Source organism: Armigeres subalbatus, chromosome 3, assembly GCF_024139115.2.
Source record: "Armigeres subalbatus isolate Guangzhou_Male chromosome 3, GZ_Asu_2, whole genome shotgun sequence".
NCBI lineage: Eukaryota > Metazoa > Arthropoda > Insecta > Diptera > Culicidae > Armigeres > Armigeres subalbatus.
In genome coordinates, this window is record NC_085141.1 from 244,193,794 (window position 1) to 244,212,162 (window position 18,369).

Consider the following 18,369-nt stretch of genomic DNA (forward strand, 5'->3'; position numbering starts at 1 on the left):
TCAAAATTTATGTGTGCAACACATAATGAATATGATTGGATTTTTGTAAGTGTAAGTATTTTTAAAATTTTAAACAAAAATCAAATCGATCGATAGAAATCGATCTTCGGGAAAGTTGACCTTAAAAAGTCATAGAATCGACTGAGACAATAGGGCACTGCACGGGCTGCTTTGTCTCTTTCTCGCTGCGAAGAAATTAGAAAATAACAAGGCCAGTAAATGTCAAAATTGGTGAACAACGAATGAGAAAGAGATTTTTCCGGGCAGCGCCCTATAAAACGAGATACAATTTTTGGTAGGAAAGGTTATTTTTTTCATCTGTAAGCCAAATGGTAATTTGGAATTTTACAATATGAGGAAAGGAACACAAATTGGCAACAAATCGCTACATAAATCCGTATTTTTTGAATAAGTGGGTGTATTATTTCTCGGTGTCGCACTACCACAATCACAATTTTCCGAAGGACGGAAAGAGACAGACGACACATTGCCGTTGGTTAATGATTCAGAAAGCTCTTTTCATCGCCCATTCTTTCTTGAGCGTTAAGGACACTCCTTACGGAATCCAAACTCAAAAGTACTCGCGTTTTCAAGGGCACACCACTCAATACAGAAGCAACGCACAACTGTCATTTTTATTATTTCACACATGCTGCGACGCAGCAAAGCAGAAATTCGAAAAATGACAGTTGTGCACTGCTTCCGTATTGAGCGGTGTGTCCTTGAAAACGCGAGCACTTCTAAATCCGGATTCTGGTGCGGACTGTTTTGCACCATGCAAGCACCTAAGTTATATTACAATAAAATATTGTATTTGCTTTCTCGAAATTTTTTGTCTCATACTGTATATTGTCCTTTTAGACCAAAACTATTTGTATGACGCTGATGAACTGGCAGCAAGGCCCGCATAATAAAAAACAACATGTTATATGGTCAGAATCATTATTACGATGTAAGATATAGCTTCACAGTTTACGTTGCGGTTATCGAATACTTTTCGATCGATTCAACCATAACTGCTCGACAACATCACTAAATGTCAATATATAACATGCTGTCTCTAAAATGTTCTTTATTTCCTGCATTATATGTCAACATTTTATCATACTGTTGAGCGAAAATTTTGCACGCGAAAACAGACGATTTTTTATGGTGACATAACTTAACAACCCATTCAACATATTGTTATTTGTCAAATAACCGTACCACAAACTGTTAAAACTTTATATGAGATTGTTCATTTATAGTTGTCAACAGTAAAGGATACTGTTGTCGACCGCACGGGAAAATATCCATGTACAGTTTGTAATTATGCGGGGGCCCACTTCCGACGAGATTCACAAGGAAAAATTATATAAATATGCAGCACTGCACGGTGTTATCTGTCACAAAATCGAGCTTGCTTTGTCGCTAACAACAAGATTTAATCAATTTTAAGTACGTACCTTCTTCTTCTTCTTCTTATTGGCATTACATCCCCACACTGGAACAGAGCCGCCTCGCAGCTTAGTATTCATTAAACACTTCCACAATTATTAACTGCGAGGTTTCTAAGCCAGATTACCATTTTTGAATTCATATTTCCTGAGGCTATATAACACGATGATACTTTTATGCCCAGATAAGTCGAGAAATTTCCAATTCGAAAATTGCCTAGACCGGCACCGGGAATCGAACCCAGCCACCGTCAGCATGGTCTTGCTTTGTAGCCCCCCCAGGGGTAGTCATTAATCAGTGTACTACCCCTGGTGGGGGCATCCATCAATTCAGCTGTTATTGGTCGACGGTACAGCAGCAGTGCCTTTCTCTGCTTTGTTCTCTCCGAGGCAGCCAAGTTGGTTGCGACGAGACGGATGCAATGAGAAAACAGAACTGTGCAATAAAAAAAATCCTATTCGACTACACTACTAAAAATATTACTTACTACTTAAACACTACTATTGCAAAAATTTATAACGGCTACACATATATCTTATATAGATATTTTTGGCAGTGTAGATGCTGATGTCATATTAGAAATTTGGAGACAGTACTCGTCGATAGAAAATCTTTCCGCACGCGATGGCATATGAGCAAGTCAAACCCCCTTCCTTTTGCCAGTGGAGATATATCAGCTTCCACACTGATATTCTTCCCACCCCCTTCATACGGGAGCTTGGCAGAAGGAAGGTCGTGCGATATGTGCCATCACAAATATTGCCCTCCGCTCGCTTTCAAATCGACTTCTATAAAAACATTCTTCATGCCTGCCGTATCCTAACGGAACTATCAATTATATACTTTCGCCTCTAATTCTATCATGAACATGTAGGTCTAAATTTGGAAGATGAAGGTAAATCAGTTTTGGAGAACATAAAATTATACGGAAAAGGTCTGTTTTACATCAATCGCATGTGATAACGTGAACTTGAAGTTGTGTTTAATCTCAATCCAATCAAAATATGATATCAGAATACATAAACCGATGGTAATATGGTTTATAACAATATAACTTTATTCATGAGAATCATATCAACACCAGTTTATTATGCGGGAATAAAACCAGAAAGAAAACACCAAATATTTTTTTATATATTTTTTTTATTGCACATTACTTCAATACTACATTTTCAAAATGACTAATCTACTTTGTAGACAAAGATTCAAACGTCGATTCGGCGGATCTGATAACAATCCCATGCAAACCGACATTATCGACAAGTAACAGAAGCCTTCACTTACGTATTTATGGTATTGGTTTGCGTCGGAGTGCTATCAGATTCGTCAAATCGACGTTTGAATCAGATAAGTCGTTATGAAAATTTAGTATTTATAAAAATAAAAATAGAAAAAAAAAGATTATACAAATACACACATTTATCTTTTTTTTAGTTAATATTTCGAATGATACATTGTACTTCACTAAAACACTCTTGAATCCATTCAATTGAAAATATATTGCACATATATGCAACTAGAATAAAGTATCACGGTAATGTAACGTAACCGACAAACCGACGTGCCTCCTCATATACAATTCTTAAAAAATCGTGGCAATTTTTTAAGCTCGATCTGTGCGATGGTTTACACTATAGACACTATAGGTTCCATAGACGAGCGCGAGAACGGTTGGGTCATTTCGATTAAGTGTGTTTTCCACTTTTTCACAGTGTACCACGTGAATTTGACGTCACACGCTCCGTTGCTTGGATTGCAATCGTGACGTCATTCTCGTTTGGCTATAGTAACTGACAGTTCGTTTTGGCTACCCACGCCTTCGCCTCCGGTCGTCTATGGAACCTATAGTGTCTATAATTAGTTTACACAACAGGTGTTAAAGTGCGCAGGCAAACTCGAGCATGCACTCTTCAATTAATTTCATCAGCTTTCAAATCATAATTAACTATACATTCGGGTTCGAGTTTACCGTTTACATTCGGGTTTTCGTTTTCAGTAATAGTATCAATATGTTTATGCTATAATTTGTTCATCTGATTAATATGTTTTGTTAAAAACACTTTTTACGGTGATAGTGAGGTTTTTACTGTCGATTATAGCATTTTGAAGAGATTTTCGATTAAGGTTTATTTTTATTTACATCGCTGTGTAGATCACTCAAAACGTGCATATGATGTTTACACCGAACAGATGGTCGATTCTCGCGCATTTTTCCTTTCCCGCTTATCATGACTTCTTTTGCGAAATGAACGATTATGTCAAAAGTGACAGAACGAGTTACTACAATGCGAGTAAAACGGCGTTGAAATTTTTTGCCAATTTTGAAATCAGACAGGCCCGTCGGTTTGCCGGTGGTGATGTACCAAGTGCCCAGCACCTTACAAATCAATATTCTGATCGAACATTTTGAGCAATTCCGCGTGTGGGTTTGTTTCAACTACTTGTTTTACTACAAAATCACTGTCTTCAATCTTAATTTTTTTCATGAATTTTGTCAAATTAGATTCTTCACTTGATGAACCTAGTAACTCATTACCATCTTTATTTTTTTCGTTTTCAGTAACAGAATCCGAGTTATGCTCAATTACTATTTCGTTCAAACCTCCATGTAAAGGTCCTACTGATTCAGCATTTGCTGTGCTGTTTTCTGATTCATCTATTTCCCCACAAGTATGGCATACATTTAGTTGTTCTACGAGTGTTTCTATTTCATTACTTTTTGCTGCTAAATCTACTGATTTACATTCGCTTTCAGTTTGTTCGATTTGATTTTTCAAGTCTTGAAGGTTTGCTGTTTTTGAGTATATGTTTTCGCCAATATTATGAATGTAATAATTATAGAATATATTATTCTGCACAGATGTTTCAAACTCACCATCTGACTTTTGTAGGCCCATTCGGATCAATATTGATATCTTAGTAGTGTAAGGTTTCAGCCATTTGTAAACACGACGATGAACAATTGTTTGATCATCCTCACATAAGGGTTCCCACATTTCGATAAGCGATTTTTTGACATTATCAATCAATATTTGTTTGCGCATTTCAGGAATCAGTCTACCAATTCCATCTAGATGACGAAATGTGAGATCCATTAGGATTTGTGCACTTTTATTTGTAAGATTCATTTGCCATTTGAAGATCATAATCATCAAATCCCACAACTTGTCCATAGAATTAACATCGAGACGCATCAATGAACAGCATGCAATGTCAGTGAGGAGAATCCGTGTTTGCTGTACCGTTAACATGTTGTGTTGATAGGCAGTTGAAATGTAATGAAGAAATTTAGGATCCAATAGTACCTCGGTGATTTCACGCAAAACTGTAGAATAAAACAACAAAATTAATTTTCACATTCTGATTTTCACATTTTGCAATAATATTCAGAAACAAAGATACTTTTTCTGTTACGATTTGAAAAGTGATGATCTCATAGTGTTGTATACCGATCGACTCAGTTCGACGAATCGAGATGACGTCTGTATGTGCGTATGTATGTGTGTGTGTATTAGAGTGGGGCGTCATGGTCATTTTTTCAAATCAGTGGTTTTTCGAAGCCATTCTGGGTCCTGAACAACTGTGCTGAATTTGGAACCGATTGCTTGCTTCTTTGCTTTCCGCATCGCGTTTGAAGTTTGTATGGAAATTAGTATGGGAGAATGTATATTTTTGTATTTCTACTACTAGAGGTTTCAGTTCATCGTAAACCAAGTGGCACATTGCGTTAAAGTATAACCCAAAGGATGCCGAAAAACTTTGCTGAAGACGGCACGTTGCTGGAACGTCCACGAAAAAAGTTATAACGCTTCGAAGATTGAGTGTTCAAACCATATGCAAAAAATCGTTTATTCTGCCAACACTGCCGAACTACGTAGACCAATAATTTTACAGAGTGTTATTTCAAAATAATTGATCTTATAGGGCTTTGGAGCTAATGGGAGCTATTCGGAATCATTTCAAAAAGAAAAACATCCGACAGGAAGGAAGATGGGTTTTGCCCTTCGATAACCATAGGTTGTCCGGTAGTGCTGGCAGAAATATTGATTTCTTGCATATGGTTTGAACAATCAATTTTCGAAACGTAATAACATTTTTTGTAGACCTTCCAGCTACGTACCTTCTTCGGCAAAGTTTTTCGGCATCTTCCAGACTATATGCTAACGTATTGTGTCACGTGATTGATGATAAATTGAAACCGTTTAGAGCAAAATTGTAAAAATGTACGTTTTCCCATACTAATCTCCATGTAAAATTAAAACGCGATGCGGCATGCGAGGTCGCAACCAATCGAGCCCATATTTTGCACAGTTGAATGGGGTCCCAAAACGATTCAGAAGAACCTTGATCTCAATAGATCGGACGAAGTTTGTGTTTTCCCATACAATTGCGCCCCACTCTAATGTGTATGTGTGTATGTGTACAAATTTTGTAGACACTCTTTTTGGAACTTAGAATTACCCGATTTACTCGTAACAAGTTGCTTTCGACGGGGAATGCGGTCACATTGTTTGCTATTGTAAAAATTGGCCCGATCGGACATTGCATTTCAAAATTATTGAGAAATCATTGTTTTTTCCCAAGGGTCCTCCCTTGGAGAAAAAATTCAAAATCGAAAAAAAAATTTTCAAGAATGGTGGGAATGCATACACTCACAAAAATCCAATCATATCCATTATGTGTGGCACACATAAATTTTGCAAGGGGTTCGATTCCCGCTCCAATCGTGGAAACTTTTCGATATGCAAAATTATCTGTTGTCTTACAAAATATGTAAGTGTTCAGTCTGAACAATCACTGTCAATTTTTCATTCTTCAGATTTTGAAGGCGTTTTTCTGACTTCGTAGAACTGTAGATCTTTGCAGATTTAAGGATACTCCAAAAGGATTTCTCACATTTTCTGATATCCCATTTTCTTTAGAGCTTCGATTGGATCATTGTCATGATTTTAACTTTACAGAATATCTTCAGACACGTTCAACTCCGTAAATCATACACATTCATAATATTCCCACATTCTTTGAACTCTCCCGGCAAATCAAATGCTTCAGATTCTTTAGATTCCTGCCGTTATTCAGAGTTTGATAAATTATTTCAACTTTTGTTGATTTTTCAGTACATATACGGAAATTGCCTAGATTCTCAAAATTATTTAAACCTCCATTCTCCAAGTTCAGTAGACCCTCTAGAGTGTCCAAGATTTCAGATGGTTTTTCGGATCTGGACCATTTTTTTGAATCCAATTTCTTATGAATTCCATAGCTTATCCAGAATTTACAGATTTATCATGTGGTATTGCGGGACATTTTCCGGGAAAATCGGATCAAGCAGGCTGAATACGGGACTGTACTGCATAATCCGAGACTGGACACTTTATGTTAAAATTAGTAAAAGGATTGATAGAGATATCTATGCTGTTGAGTATTACTTACACAAATAAACCTTCTAACATCTTTTTGATCGATAATCAAATACAAAACACTTGAGAAGTGTTCATGTAGGCGATGAAATATTTATTTAATTGTTGAGAAATTATTAAATCAAATATCAGATCAGTCAAACTTGTCTGATACTCAGAATTCAAAAAAGCAGATAATGGCAAAAAAAATGATTTAGGGTCATCAAGTATAACCAGAACAAACAGTTACAATATTTTTATAAATAGGGTAACCAACTTGATTTGGACCCCTACACATTTCGGTTTTTCGGTTTTCGTGTACACACACACTCACACACAAAAAAAAAAGAAAAACGTCGTTCTCCTCGGGAGAGAGTCAAGAGTGACGGCCTAAGCGTAGAAGCGTGCAATAAAACGCATTCTTCATATTGAATATATTAGTCGGGGTCCTCCTTGGCCGTGCGGTAAAACGCGGCTACAAAGCAAGACCATGCTGAGGGTGGCTGGGTTCGATTCCCGGTGCCGGTCTAGACAATTTTCGGATTGGAAATTGTCTCGACTTCCCTGGGCATAAAAGTATCATCGTGTTAGCCTCATGATATACGAATGCAAAAATGGTAACTTGGCTTAGAAACCTCGCAGTTAATAACTGTGGAAGTGCTTAATAAACACTAAGCTGTGAGGCGGCTCTGTCCCAGTGTGGGGATGTAATGCCAAGAAGAAGAAGAAGAAGATATTAGTCATACACATAAATTATTGCAATTTGAGGACCCAAATAAACCCAATATTTTTTTACACGGCGTTTGGCCACCAGGCGCGAAACTGCAAAGGCCCGGACAGATCCGGTCTATGTAAAAAATGTGGCGAAGAAGGACAATCATTGTGACACCGCACAGCAACTGTTGTGGTTACAATTTGCTGGAGGCGTTGGCGAAGCTGGACGCCAGATTGTGCAACGAAGGTACCGTTAGTACATTTCGCAGAGAAAGCAGGGAGTCCATCATCGGCGTCACATTCAGTTGTCCGTCACTAGTGAGGAACATGAACTGGAAAGTTAGAGAGGTAACACATTGGTCGTAATGCTCGGAATGGTGGAACGTCACCCATTAACATTAAGTTCTTCGAACAATACACATATATGCTAAAACAATTACCTCAAACTTAATCAATGAGGTTTACAGTCTACGAACCATAATCAATATAATCTAAAATCTATAAAACGTTTTCTCCAAAACTATATGAAGAAAATCGCTTTTTCGTACGGTCAACATTCTTAACAACCCGTTGCTCATACAGTCCGGTCTACGAAAACCGTAGTCACTATGGTCAAAATGTTATCAGACTACAGTACGATTATGGTCCAGTACCATTATTATTATGGTACAACGTGGAACGTTTTAACAATGGTTCAGCTATCGTTTGGATTTATGCGGAAATCTGGTGGCCATTAAGGCCACCTTAAAGGTAGTCTCACACCTCGGGATTTTGGTCAGCGGAATTTTCCCCCATGTATTTTTACATATGCGATTCGGTATTTGGGCACAGAAAATCAAAATCCCGGCCCCATTTAAAATGCACGGGGACCAAAATCCGGCGGAAAATTTTCCCGAGGTGCAAGGTAGCCTTAAAGTGTTAAAGTTAAAGTCTACTTAAAACAAAAATAATGCGTAATATTTTATTTGGGATAACAATACTTTCACACAAAAAGCTGCTGGCTGCATCTGGCAATTCGTGACAGCAGTTGACTGGCAGCAGGTGAAGTTACATTCAGAAAATCAATTCATCCATTAATGGGTACTTTTGTATGCTATCCCGGATAAAAATGTACTATCGGTTCAATAGTGTAAACAATTGAATTACCATACAATGTACGGTATACAATAGGATACACTGTTTCTTGATGGTTGCACAGTTTGTATCAACACTGAGGATACAATACATCCACATATTTCTCTAATGTAACAATACTTGCAATTGTTTCTGAAACGTTTTCGTACATAAGATTCATACACATAAATATAACTTCTGAAACGTTTCTATACATTGCCTGTAAATTATATAACAATATTTGCCTCATAGCGCCAAATATGCATTTTTTCTCTTTAAATTGCATTGTTGAACAGTAAAGCTGTCACAACTGAAAAATTAAGAATCGTATAGTTTTACTATACAAATACAATACAATCCATTGTATTTTGAAAAGTTTTGTTCGGATATTTCAACAATATATTAACCATACACTCTATTGTGTGACGAAAAAAATGTATGGAAAAATCTCAGATTTTGTATAGTTAAGATACTTAACAACCCGTACATTCTATTGCGAAAACTTCATTTACATTTGAGTAAATGGTTCATAACAATGCATTCTAATGTATTTCTATGGTTTCTTTTACAATATAATCTATTGCCAATTTAATGTTATTAATAGTAGTGTTACAAAAAAATTTATTGTTATTCTACTGTATTTTTTATTCGGGATCTCTTTCTGCCTGCAGAAAAATTTACCCAGTTTTTGAAGTTCGGCGGCATAAGGCTTGCTGACGTTTAATCATCTTTCTCTTGCACGCGCACAGAGTAGATAGAATTTGTTTTCATCGGGAAACGCTTCCGAAGCGTTTCCCGATGAACAAAAATCCTATCCTCCCCATGCGATTGAAAGAGAAGGGTGAGTAAACGTCAGCAAGCTCTATAACTCATTATGGGTAATTTTTTTCTGCAGAGAGGAGATAACACAAAAAAGTACCCATTAATGGGTAAACGGAAATCTCCGTGTTGGCAAGTCCCATCAGGGTAATCTTATCTAAGCGTGTAGAGCTGTGCTTAATTTTGTACTAAAACGACTGATTCAACGTCTGTCAAAATATCAACAAACCGCGGTCCGCGGACAAACGTTTGAATTTGTATACAAACAGTCTCACTCCTGAATCCTTTTTCGGTTTTTTGTATTCGAATATTAGTTATATTCAACATAATAAAATAGGCATTTATCTAATTAATACAATTTACAGCAATTTAACTAAAGTTTTTAATTTATTCCAGGACCATGTCCGGCTTGGAGTCATACGTAAACACCACCGTATCGATCATAACAGCTGACGGACGAAACTTTGTTGGCACCCTCAAAGGATTCGACCAAACCATCAACATAATCCTGGACGAATCGCACGAGCGTGTCTACTCGATGAATGCCGGAATCGAACAGGTTGTCTTGGGCCTGCACATCATCCGCGGGGACAATGTGGCCGTTATTGGGCAGCTCGACGAGAGCATAGATAGTAAATTGGATTTCTCAACGATACGAGGAACGCCACTCGAACCGGTGGTTCACTGAGCGGTTGGTCACAGGGTCAGTTAATTGTAAAATACTAAATGGTTAAGAAATAAAATGAAATTCGCAAAAGTTTGTAATTTCTGGTCTGAAATGGTCTTTGTTCGTATCCGCATTACTCGAAAACGGGTGAATGGATTTTCTTCATTCCTTCAGCAGATACGTTCGTTATAGTTGAAAACGGGTTTATATTAGAGCCCTCTTTTTTATAGAATATTTTTATCATGCAAAGTCACTAAAGTTAAATGGAAAAGTTATGAAGGAAAACGTCTGCCGGGTTAACTATAACTACGGAATAATCCTAATTATAATAATTATTTTTTTATTATTAATTATTACACAATTCTGTTTTTTAAACGATCTGGATCTTGGTAATTCAGAATTTTCGGGAATAAAAAGTATCAACACCCATTTAAACACATTATGCTGACAATTTTTAAATTTGTGCTGTTGGCAGAGAGAGCTGTTCTTTTCTACTTTTCGTGAATATTTTCATTTTGCAGCGTTTGGTGGGGCAATGAGAGCGCAAGTCAATCCAAAGCCGATAATAGAGAGGGTAATGGCAGAAGAGTCCGTGCAGACCACTTGAACGCCATGGGGTAGGATAAGGATGGGGTGAAGTGAGGTTCGGATTTGGAATCGACTCGACACTAATGCAAAATGTAATTGAATGCAAACTAGTCAATGATCAATGGCTAAAATGATAATTTCAAGATTTCTAGTACAACGTTTTTCTAGTTAAAAGCAATGTTTAAAATGCAATGTCTTCTTTTTTGCCTTAGAAGCATCTGATGTGGTTTGAAGGCCACTTAGTCATATAGTACAATTATAAGTTATTTAATGTGTTAGCTTTTTGTGACCACATTGAAAATATAAAAAAAATATTGCGAATTAGTGTTCTATTTTTTAACTTTTATTTCTGCAGAATGAAAATTAATTGACTTTGTTTGCTCTGAGTGTAGGATATGCGTTCGTCAAATCACTTTGTTTACCTAAGTCATTGTTTCGTGTCATTGCTGTGTAAAAGTGGAAACTGCTAAAGAACTTAGTTTGTTCCATTATATTTTTTTTGTCAAGGTTGCCAAAGCTTTAAACTGTTAACAAGTAGCTTTATCGTTGATTAATTACGGTGATTATCTATTAAGTTCTAATCAAGGTCAGGTATAGGATTCACTTTTCGGTGGCAAGCTAAAGCTTCATCACGCCTATTGCCTATCTGTTTGTAAAAATTATCGAGAATGAAGCCGTTATAAGATTGTTCATATACCATCATTATAATGTGTGGTATTTTTTATTATTGCTCTTCGAAGTGAGGCATAACAAAATAAAACTGGCACCACGTTCCTAGTTTTGAAAAACTTCTACTCAGTGAATCCAGCAGTCGATTCCCTACGAATATCTTGAATACTTTGTTTTTCAATAAATGCCTATCTAGCTAAATGTAAGCGTGGCTACGACTCAGCGTCACAGGGAACGCATCAGAAAAGTATTGCCGAAAAGAAGAGAACTCACATCATTATCACTGATGACAAGGCCTCTGTCTGACTGCACTACCATTCAAGGCTCCAAGACACGATGTCCGTTGGATCACATGCAAATGCCGTAAATTAGTGCGTCAATGCCAGATATGTAACGCGGCACCAAACAAAAATAGTCAACATGTGATACCACCACGACAGGATATGTCTTTGGTTGCCATCTCAGTGCTAATGACGTAAGCCGTATATATGGAGCATTTGTATGGAAAAACGCAAACTTCGTCCGATCAAGTGAGATCTAGGTTTTTTCTGAATCGTTTTGGGACCCCTATCAACTGTGCAAAATATGGGCTCGATTGGTTGCGACCTCGCATGCCGCATCGTGTTTTGAATTTACATGGAGATTAGTATGGGAAAACTTACTTTTTCACATTTTTGCTATTAGCGGCTTCAATTTATCATCAATCACGTGACTCAATACGTTAGCATATAGTCTGAAAGATGCCGGAAGACTTTGCCGAAGAAGGTACGTAGCTGGAAGGTCTACAAAAAATGTTATCACGTTTCGAAAATTGATTGTTCAAACCATATGCAAGAAATCAATGTTTCTGCCAGCACTACCGGACGACCTATGGTTATCGAAAGGCAAAACCCATTTTCCTTCTTGTCGGTTTTTTTCTTTGTGAGATGATTCAGGATAGCTCCCATGAGCTCTAAAACCCAATAAGAACAATTATTTTGAAATAACACTCAGTTAAATTATTGGTCTACGTAGTTCGGCAGTGCTGGTAGAATAAACGATTTTTTGCATATGTTTTGAACATTCAATCTTCGAAACGTTATAACTTTTTTTCGTAGACGTTCCAGCAACGTGCCTTCTTCAGCAAAGTTTTTCGGCATCCTTTGGGTTATACTTTAACGCAATGTGCCACCTGGTTTACGTTGGACTGGAACCTCTAGTAGTATAAATGTAAAAATATACGTTCTCCCATACTAATTTCCATACAAACTTCAAACGCGATGCGGAAATCGAGGAAGCAACCAATCGGTCCCAAATTCTGCACAGTTGTTCAGGACCCAGAATGGCTTCGAAAAACCATTTATTTGAAAAAATGACCATGACGCCCCACTCTACTGCCTACGTACATGTCCCGAAAGAGCGACGTCGTAAATTGGACGACAAGAGTGCACGACTGATCTTTGTCGGCTATGCTGAGGGCAGGAAAGCTTACCGTTTTCTCAATCCCCAAACAGACACAGTGGTTATAAGCAGGGATGCAAAGTTTTGCGAAGAAACTACCGGTCAGGAAACGATCCACAATGTAATACCTGTGAGTTCCGTTAGTGTCAGCCGAACGAACTTAAAATCTACACATATCGAGCCAGTTTTGGAAATTGAAGATATTACGGAAGACCACGAAACCCCAACTTACTGTGACGTGGAAATCCCTGCTTTGGATAGTACGCTTGAGTATGACAGTGCTGAGTCGAACTTCGAGGGATTTGAAGAGACAGAATTGCTGCGGCGATCAAAGCGACCAAACAAAGGGAGACCGCCAGTGCGATTGATTGAAGAAGTAAATACCGAGGGGAAAATGAATGTTTCAGATTCATATTCAAACTGACAGCCCCGAACGATTTGAATCACTGCTGATTTTACCCTAAGGGATCCACTATATGGTGTTTTACCCTATCGAACTGTCACTTTGTTTTTATTTTCTAAATATTTCGTTTTCACAAATTGTTGCATGATCCATTTGGATATTTTCCTTGCTTTTTCCAATTATTCTAAAATAGGAACTGGTCCCGCGGTGGTACATATTTTCAGGTGCATATTAATCGATTATTTTCAATTTATAAAACGCCCGTCAATCAAACCGGCAATTTTCATACCTTTGCCTATTCATTCTATATTCTTTTGCAGGCATTAGCCAGGCAGGGGAACTTATTTTGTTGCGTCGAGTCGATACGTACCTTGTGCCGATTTATCCAGTGGAATTGCCTGAGCCTTCAGACGCTGATCAATCACGTACAGCATCTCACACCCGAGATTCAGAATTATAAACAGGTTAGTAATGGTCATGATTTTGGTTTTTGAGTGCGGAACTTCTACTTGGGTAAACCGAGGACAGATCTCGGAGACACTGACCTAGCGAATGCCTATCCGGTAGATGACGACCACTCGACTAAAACACGGTCGATGGAGTTGAATCCGAACCGATGTAGAACCGTTTGTTGATGGCAACGGTGGCCATGGCAATCGGAACAAGCGCAATGCTCGGATATTTCCATTTGTATATTCCTATCAATCAGCTGATGAGCGGAACAAAAAATATGTGGGTGGGGTTCAATGTTTTGTTTGGCATAGTGGTCCGAGAGCGATTTTGTTTAGCAATCTTCCTTTATGCTAGACATACCTACATAGATTGAACAAGCTCATGAACTTACCTCATCTTTATTTAACGCTTAGCGTCGATTTAGGAAACGATAACTGAATAGATCAATTCGCATGCCCAATATTAATTTAACATTATAGCACAAAATTATAGTAAATATATCTAACTGCATGGTAAATAATCAATCGTACCATAATAAACTTGACAACATTTTAGGAATCTTCAAAATGCCCATTGACGCCTACGATATTTATTCGGGCCTGTGGAAATATATCGTAATCAGCGGCCAGGAAAAGCATGTCAAAGAAACGCTAAAGGACTGCAAGTCAGACAGCGAAATCATTGCTTACGTTCGTAGGATTATTGACCAGGGTATCACAGACCCTCTTGCTTTGGGACTGGAAAATGACTGCAAGGATGAAATGAAAGCTGTTGACTGTCGTAAGTTGGGAAATGAAAAATTTCATCCCAAAATTCGGCAGTATGTGAAGGCAGTTTCTTATTACAATGAAAGTATAGCGTTGAGCGAAAATGGATCAGAATCTCTGGCTATTGCTTATGCAAACCGTTCGGCTGTTTGCTATGAGCTAAAGGAATATGCTGCCTGCCTGGTTAATATTCGTCTGGCACGAGAAAACTCATACCCTGAACATTTGCTTTTCAAATTAGATAACAGAGAAAAGGACTGTTTGAAGCAAGTAGCTGAAGCAGAAGGTAAACAACTACATGAAGAAAGTGAACGACGTGTACCAAAACTAAGCTACAAACCCAATCCCAAAATTCCTCACATATCAGACTGCATCGAGCTAAAGGAGGACGATCAGTTTGGACAATACTTGATTACAAATCGCAACTTGAATGCCGGAGACATAATCATTGAAGAGAAACCCTTTTCTACCTTACTAGTCAGTGATCGACGATACTTAAACTGTGATTATTGTCACGACGATAAGTTCCTCATACTCATACCATGCACAGGATGCACAGTTACGATGTTCTGCTCCACGGATTGTCAACAAAAGGCAATGGAAAAATACCACCGAATTGAGTGTTCCGTTATCAAGAACATGCGATCTATGTTCACCAAAGTTATTCTGATGGCATTGCGAACGACGACGACAGCTATCAGCACATTTGATTATAATCTCGAGGAACTTAAAATCCATATCGAATCTATTGACGAGAGAACTTTCAACCCATTGAAATTGGATTGGACTGCCATGGAGGCGAAACAGGTGTACAGTGCTATCCACTGTTTGGCCACAAACCAGAACCTACGAACTCCCAGTGATATCGTTCAGCGGTCCGTTTATTCTATCATTATGAGTGAAATGCTTTTCCGGAAAACTGAGTTTGGAACACTATGCGATAACAATGAATCCCACGATTTAATCCGCTCGTTGCTTTTCCGGCACGCGCAAACTTCTCCGGCCAACATGCATTCATTGATGTTTACGGAGTACACACCGCAGGGGAATGAGAAATATTCGCAATTATTCTTGGGCTGCGGTTCATTCCCCATTCTGAGCAAAATCAACCACTCATGCGCTCCAAATCTCGTACGAATAACTTTGCCGAATGGAAATGTTATCGCTCTGCTAAATCGACCGATAAAGAAAGGAGGCCAGCTGTTTGATAACTATGGGTGAGTTTTGCTCGAGATTCTTTTTTCTGATGTGAATCAATATAAGTGCGCTTACAATTTATTACCCAGATTTTTTCTGCCATTAAATATTCATATGAAGGAACATCTTTATGTGACTACACTACCATAATTATTATGCTTTCAGATACCATCACTGCTTGGATTCGTTGGACGATCGTCAAAGTGGCCTTCTTGGGCAGTACCTATTCCGTTGTCAATGCGAGGCTTGCATACAGAACTATCCACTGTATTTAAACTTGCCACAAGCGAAGTTGCCACCCAAAACAAAGAATCCCATAGACTATGACGAAATTAGTCGACTGGGTGAGCATGACATGGAAACAGCGCTGCGTAAAATCCCGGAGTATTGTCGCTTTCTGAACCAGTTTGATTCTCAGTATCCCAACTACGGGCTAAGCTCTGTACAGGAAGCTTTACTGAGGTGCTATGAGATCGTTTTCGCCAAACAATCTCGAAACATTAAATATAAGAACATGTGCTCTCTTTAAATGAATCTGAATTATTTATTTATATTAACAATTTTATTGCAATAATTAAGAGATAATTATTAATGTTATAAACAATCATTAGAAAGTAAAAATATATTTTTTACCCACAAAGCCTTGAATACTAAGTGCATTGGTCACTCCCAACTTGTAATCTGTAAATGCAATCATCTCATGGGCCGGTGCTTTTAGGGCACCTTTCTCAATCAGTTGGAACAGCTCTGTGAACATTTCCGCCCGCTTCGGACTTTGTGCGTTTATTTCAGACCAACGCGTCATCCAAAAGCCACTGAATTGTAGATCTTTGAAGATAAGTGATGCTGTCGGTACGCTAACCGGCTCCCGTGACATTCCACCGTATGTAACCATGATGCCATGATTGTCCAAATGACGCGACACCTCCAAAGCATTTTTACCACCAACACAGTTAAGTGCTAGCTTCGGTTTCTTGAACAATCCGTCCTTGAATATTTTTGTAGTCCGTAGCTCTTCCTCAGTAAGGATCTCTGCTGCACCCATGTCCTTCAAGTGATCCCGCAGTTTGCTAAACTCTGGTCTATCACGGACAATCCCCACACAGTCAACTCCCCACGCCCGGCACAATTGGATAACCGCTTGACCACAAGCCGAATTGGCTCCATTTTGAATCACAGTATCTCCCGCTTTCAGGGACACGAAATCCTTTAGCATCCGATAGGCGGTGCAAGGGTTCACGGTGATTGTTGCGGCCTCAGCGATTCCGATCGAACCTGGCACCCGCATGAGATTGGATTCCTTGTACAAGGCATATGATCGCCACGTCCCCAGTCCGCTGGCAAATGGCACCACACGATCACCGACCTTCAATCCGCCAACTTGGCTACCGACTGCGACCACTTCGCTGACGCACTCATTTCCTCCCACTGCTGGAAACTTGGGTTTCACGGGATATTTGCCTAAAATGCATAAATGACAGTCAATTACCTAAGCAGGATCAGTTAAGCCTTTTGACAAAAAAAAAACTTTAGCTTGTTTATTTGAATAAATCACTCCACTAATTTGTGTTTAAGGCTTTTCAATGCTTGTAAATGTTTGTAAAAAGATCTCTTCTGTCCAGATCTAACTGTTTTTAGTTATAGGTTTTGTGTCAAGAAACTTAATACATATATACCGAGTTCAAACAGCTGAGTAAAGATTACATTTTCAGATAACTTTTGAATTTTACATTTGAAGGTAATGCTTTCCGCGCAGAGTGACTGTCAAAAAAATTGAATACACATTTGAATGTCGACTGGTTTTAAGACAAACGTTTACATATTCTACAATTGCATGCTAACAGTTCCACTTGAAAAACCTTTGACCAGTGACTCATTGAAAGTGAAATAGAAGCGCATTAAAATAATATGATTGAATATTTATTACTGTTGCATAATCCTTGAAGCATGCATCTCTGGGGAAAAAAATCCTTTTTGGCATATGATAATGTGCATGATTCAAATTTTAGCGTTGTTTTGAATAATTATAACTAACATTTGTAGTAATACTTTAAATAAATTGAAGTAACATATTTAATTAACTAAATGCTTTATTTGTGATACAAAATAATAATTTAAATATATAATAAGGATAACGCTATACTACTTACCTTGAATCGTATTGATATCGGCAGGATTGATTGGTGCTCCCAGAGTTTTAACAAGCACCTCTCCATTGGATGGGTCGGGGACGGTCTCTTGCTGAACTTGAAGCACCTTCGCCGGGTCACCGAATTCACCGTACCTTAGAACTGAGGCAACTACACTCATATGGCGGTGTAGCACGGCTCTGGGATGCTGGATATTACGCAATAGCATAGACATTGTTGTAAAATTTCAAAATTGACTCGCACAAAACGTAAGGATTAGTATGATTGTTCCTCATAAACAGTTGCTTTTATTAGTTTTATTTTTGTTCAAAATAATGACGATGATTATCCATGACAGCAGCCTTATCAAAAAAGACGCGTGTGACATTCGGTTGCTACATTTTTGATTGTGACGTGAAACATGACTGATGTTGCACATTATCACGCACTCCGAGAAAAAAATGTTCTAACCAGCGAAAGCACCATATTTGACGCAGGTCAAAACTTGGCGCACTTTTGTATCAAATCATTCATAAAACTTTCTTTAACCAAAAATATATCGAAGAATCTAGCT

General features: G+C 38.2%; 4 protein-coding genes across 5 annotated transcripts; 2 read left to right on the forward strand and 2 right to left on the reverse strand.

Moving 5' to 3' along the window:
- Window positions 1-2,797: 2,797 nt before the first annotated feature.
- Window positions 2,798-14,245, reverse strand: LOC134221936 (protein OSCP1). 2 transcript variants are annotated; one of them, XM_062701102.1, is made up of 3 exons: window positions 13,620-14,245; window positions 4,313-4,762; window positions 2,798-4,228 (listed from the first exon to the last, which is right to left on the reverse strand). In XM_062701102.1, exons 1-3 carry the CDS (start codon window positions 13,726-13,728, stop codon window positions 3,816-3,818), a joined length of 972 nt encoding a protein of 323 aa, XP_062557086.1. In that variant the 5' UTR covers window positions 13,729-14,245; the 3' UTR covers window positions 2,798-3,815. The 2 variants fall into 2 exon arrangements, with proteins under 2 accessions (XP_062557086.1, XP_062557085.1); XM_062701101.1 differs by having other exon boundaries at window positions 2,798-4,762.
- LOC134221937 (U6 snRNA-associated Sm-like protein LSm8) lies at window positions 9,686-10,247 on the forward strand. The gene is made up of 2 exons (XM_062701103.1): window positions 9,686-9,819; window positions 9,879-10,247. Exon 2 carries the CDS (start codon window positions 9,883-9,885, stop codon window positions 10,168-10,170), a length of 288 nt encoding a protein of 95 aa, XP_062557087.1. The 5' UTR covers window positions 9,686-9,819; window positions 9,879-9,882; the 3' UTR covers window positions 10,171-10,247.
- Window positions 13,319-16,306, forward strand: LOC134221934 (SET and MYND domain-containing protein 4). The gene is made up of 4 exons (XM_062701098.1): window positions 13,319-13,473; window positions 13,570-13,713; window positions 14,258-15,686; window positions 15,832-16,306. Exons 3-4 carry the CDS (start codon window positions 14,269-14,271, stop codon window positions 16,193-16,195), a joined length of 1,782 nt encoding a protein of 593 aa, XP_062557082.1. The 5' UTR covers window positions 13,319-13,473; window positions 13,570-13,713; window positions 14,258-14,268; the 3' UTR covers window positions 16,196-16,306.
- LOC134221935 (enoyl-[acyl-carrier-protein] reductase, mitochondrial) lies at window positions 16,187-18,245 on the reverse strand. The gene is made up of 2 exons (XM_062701100.1): window positions 17,817-18,245; window positions 16,187-17,127 (listed from the first exon to the last, which is right to left on the reverse strand). The coding sequence occupies exons 1-2, from the start codon at window positions 18,028-18,030 to the stop codon at window positions 16,274-16,276; spliced, it is 1,068 nt and encodes a 355-aa protein (XP_062557084.1). The 5' UTR covers window positions 18,031-18,245; the 3' UTR covers window positions 16,187-16,273.
- Window positions 18,246-18,369: the final 124 nt, after the last annotated feature.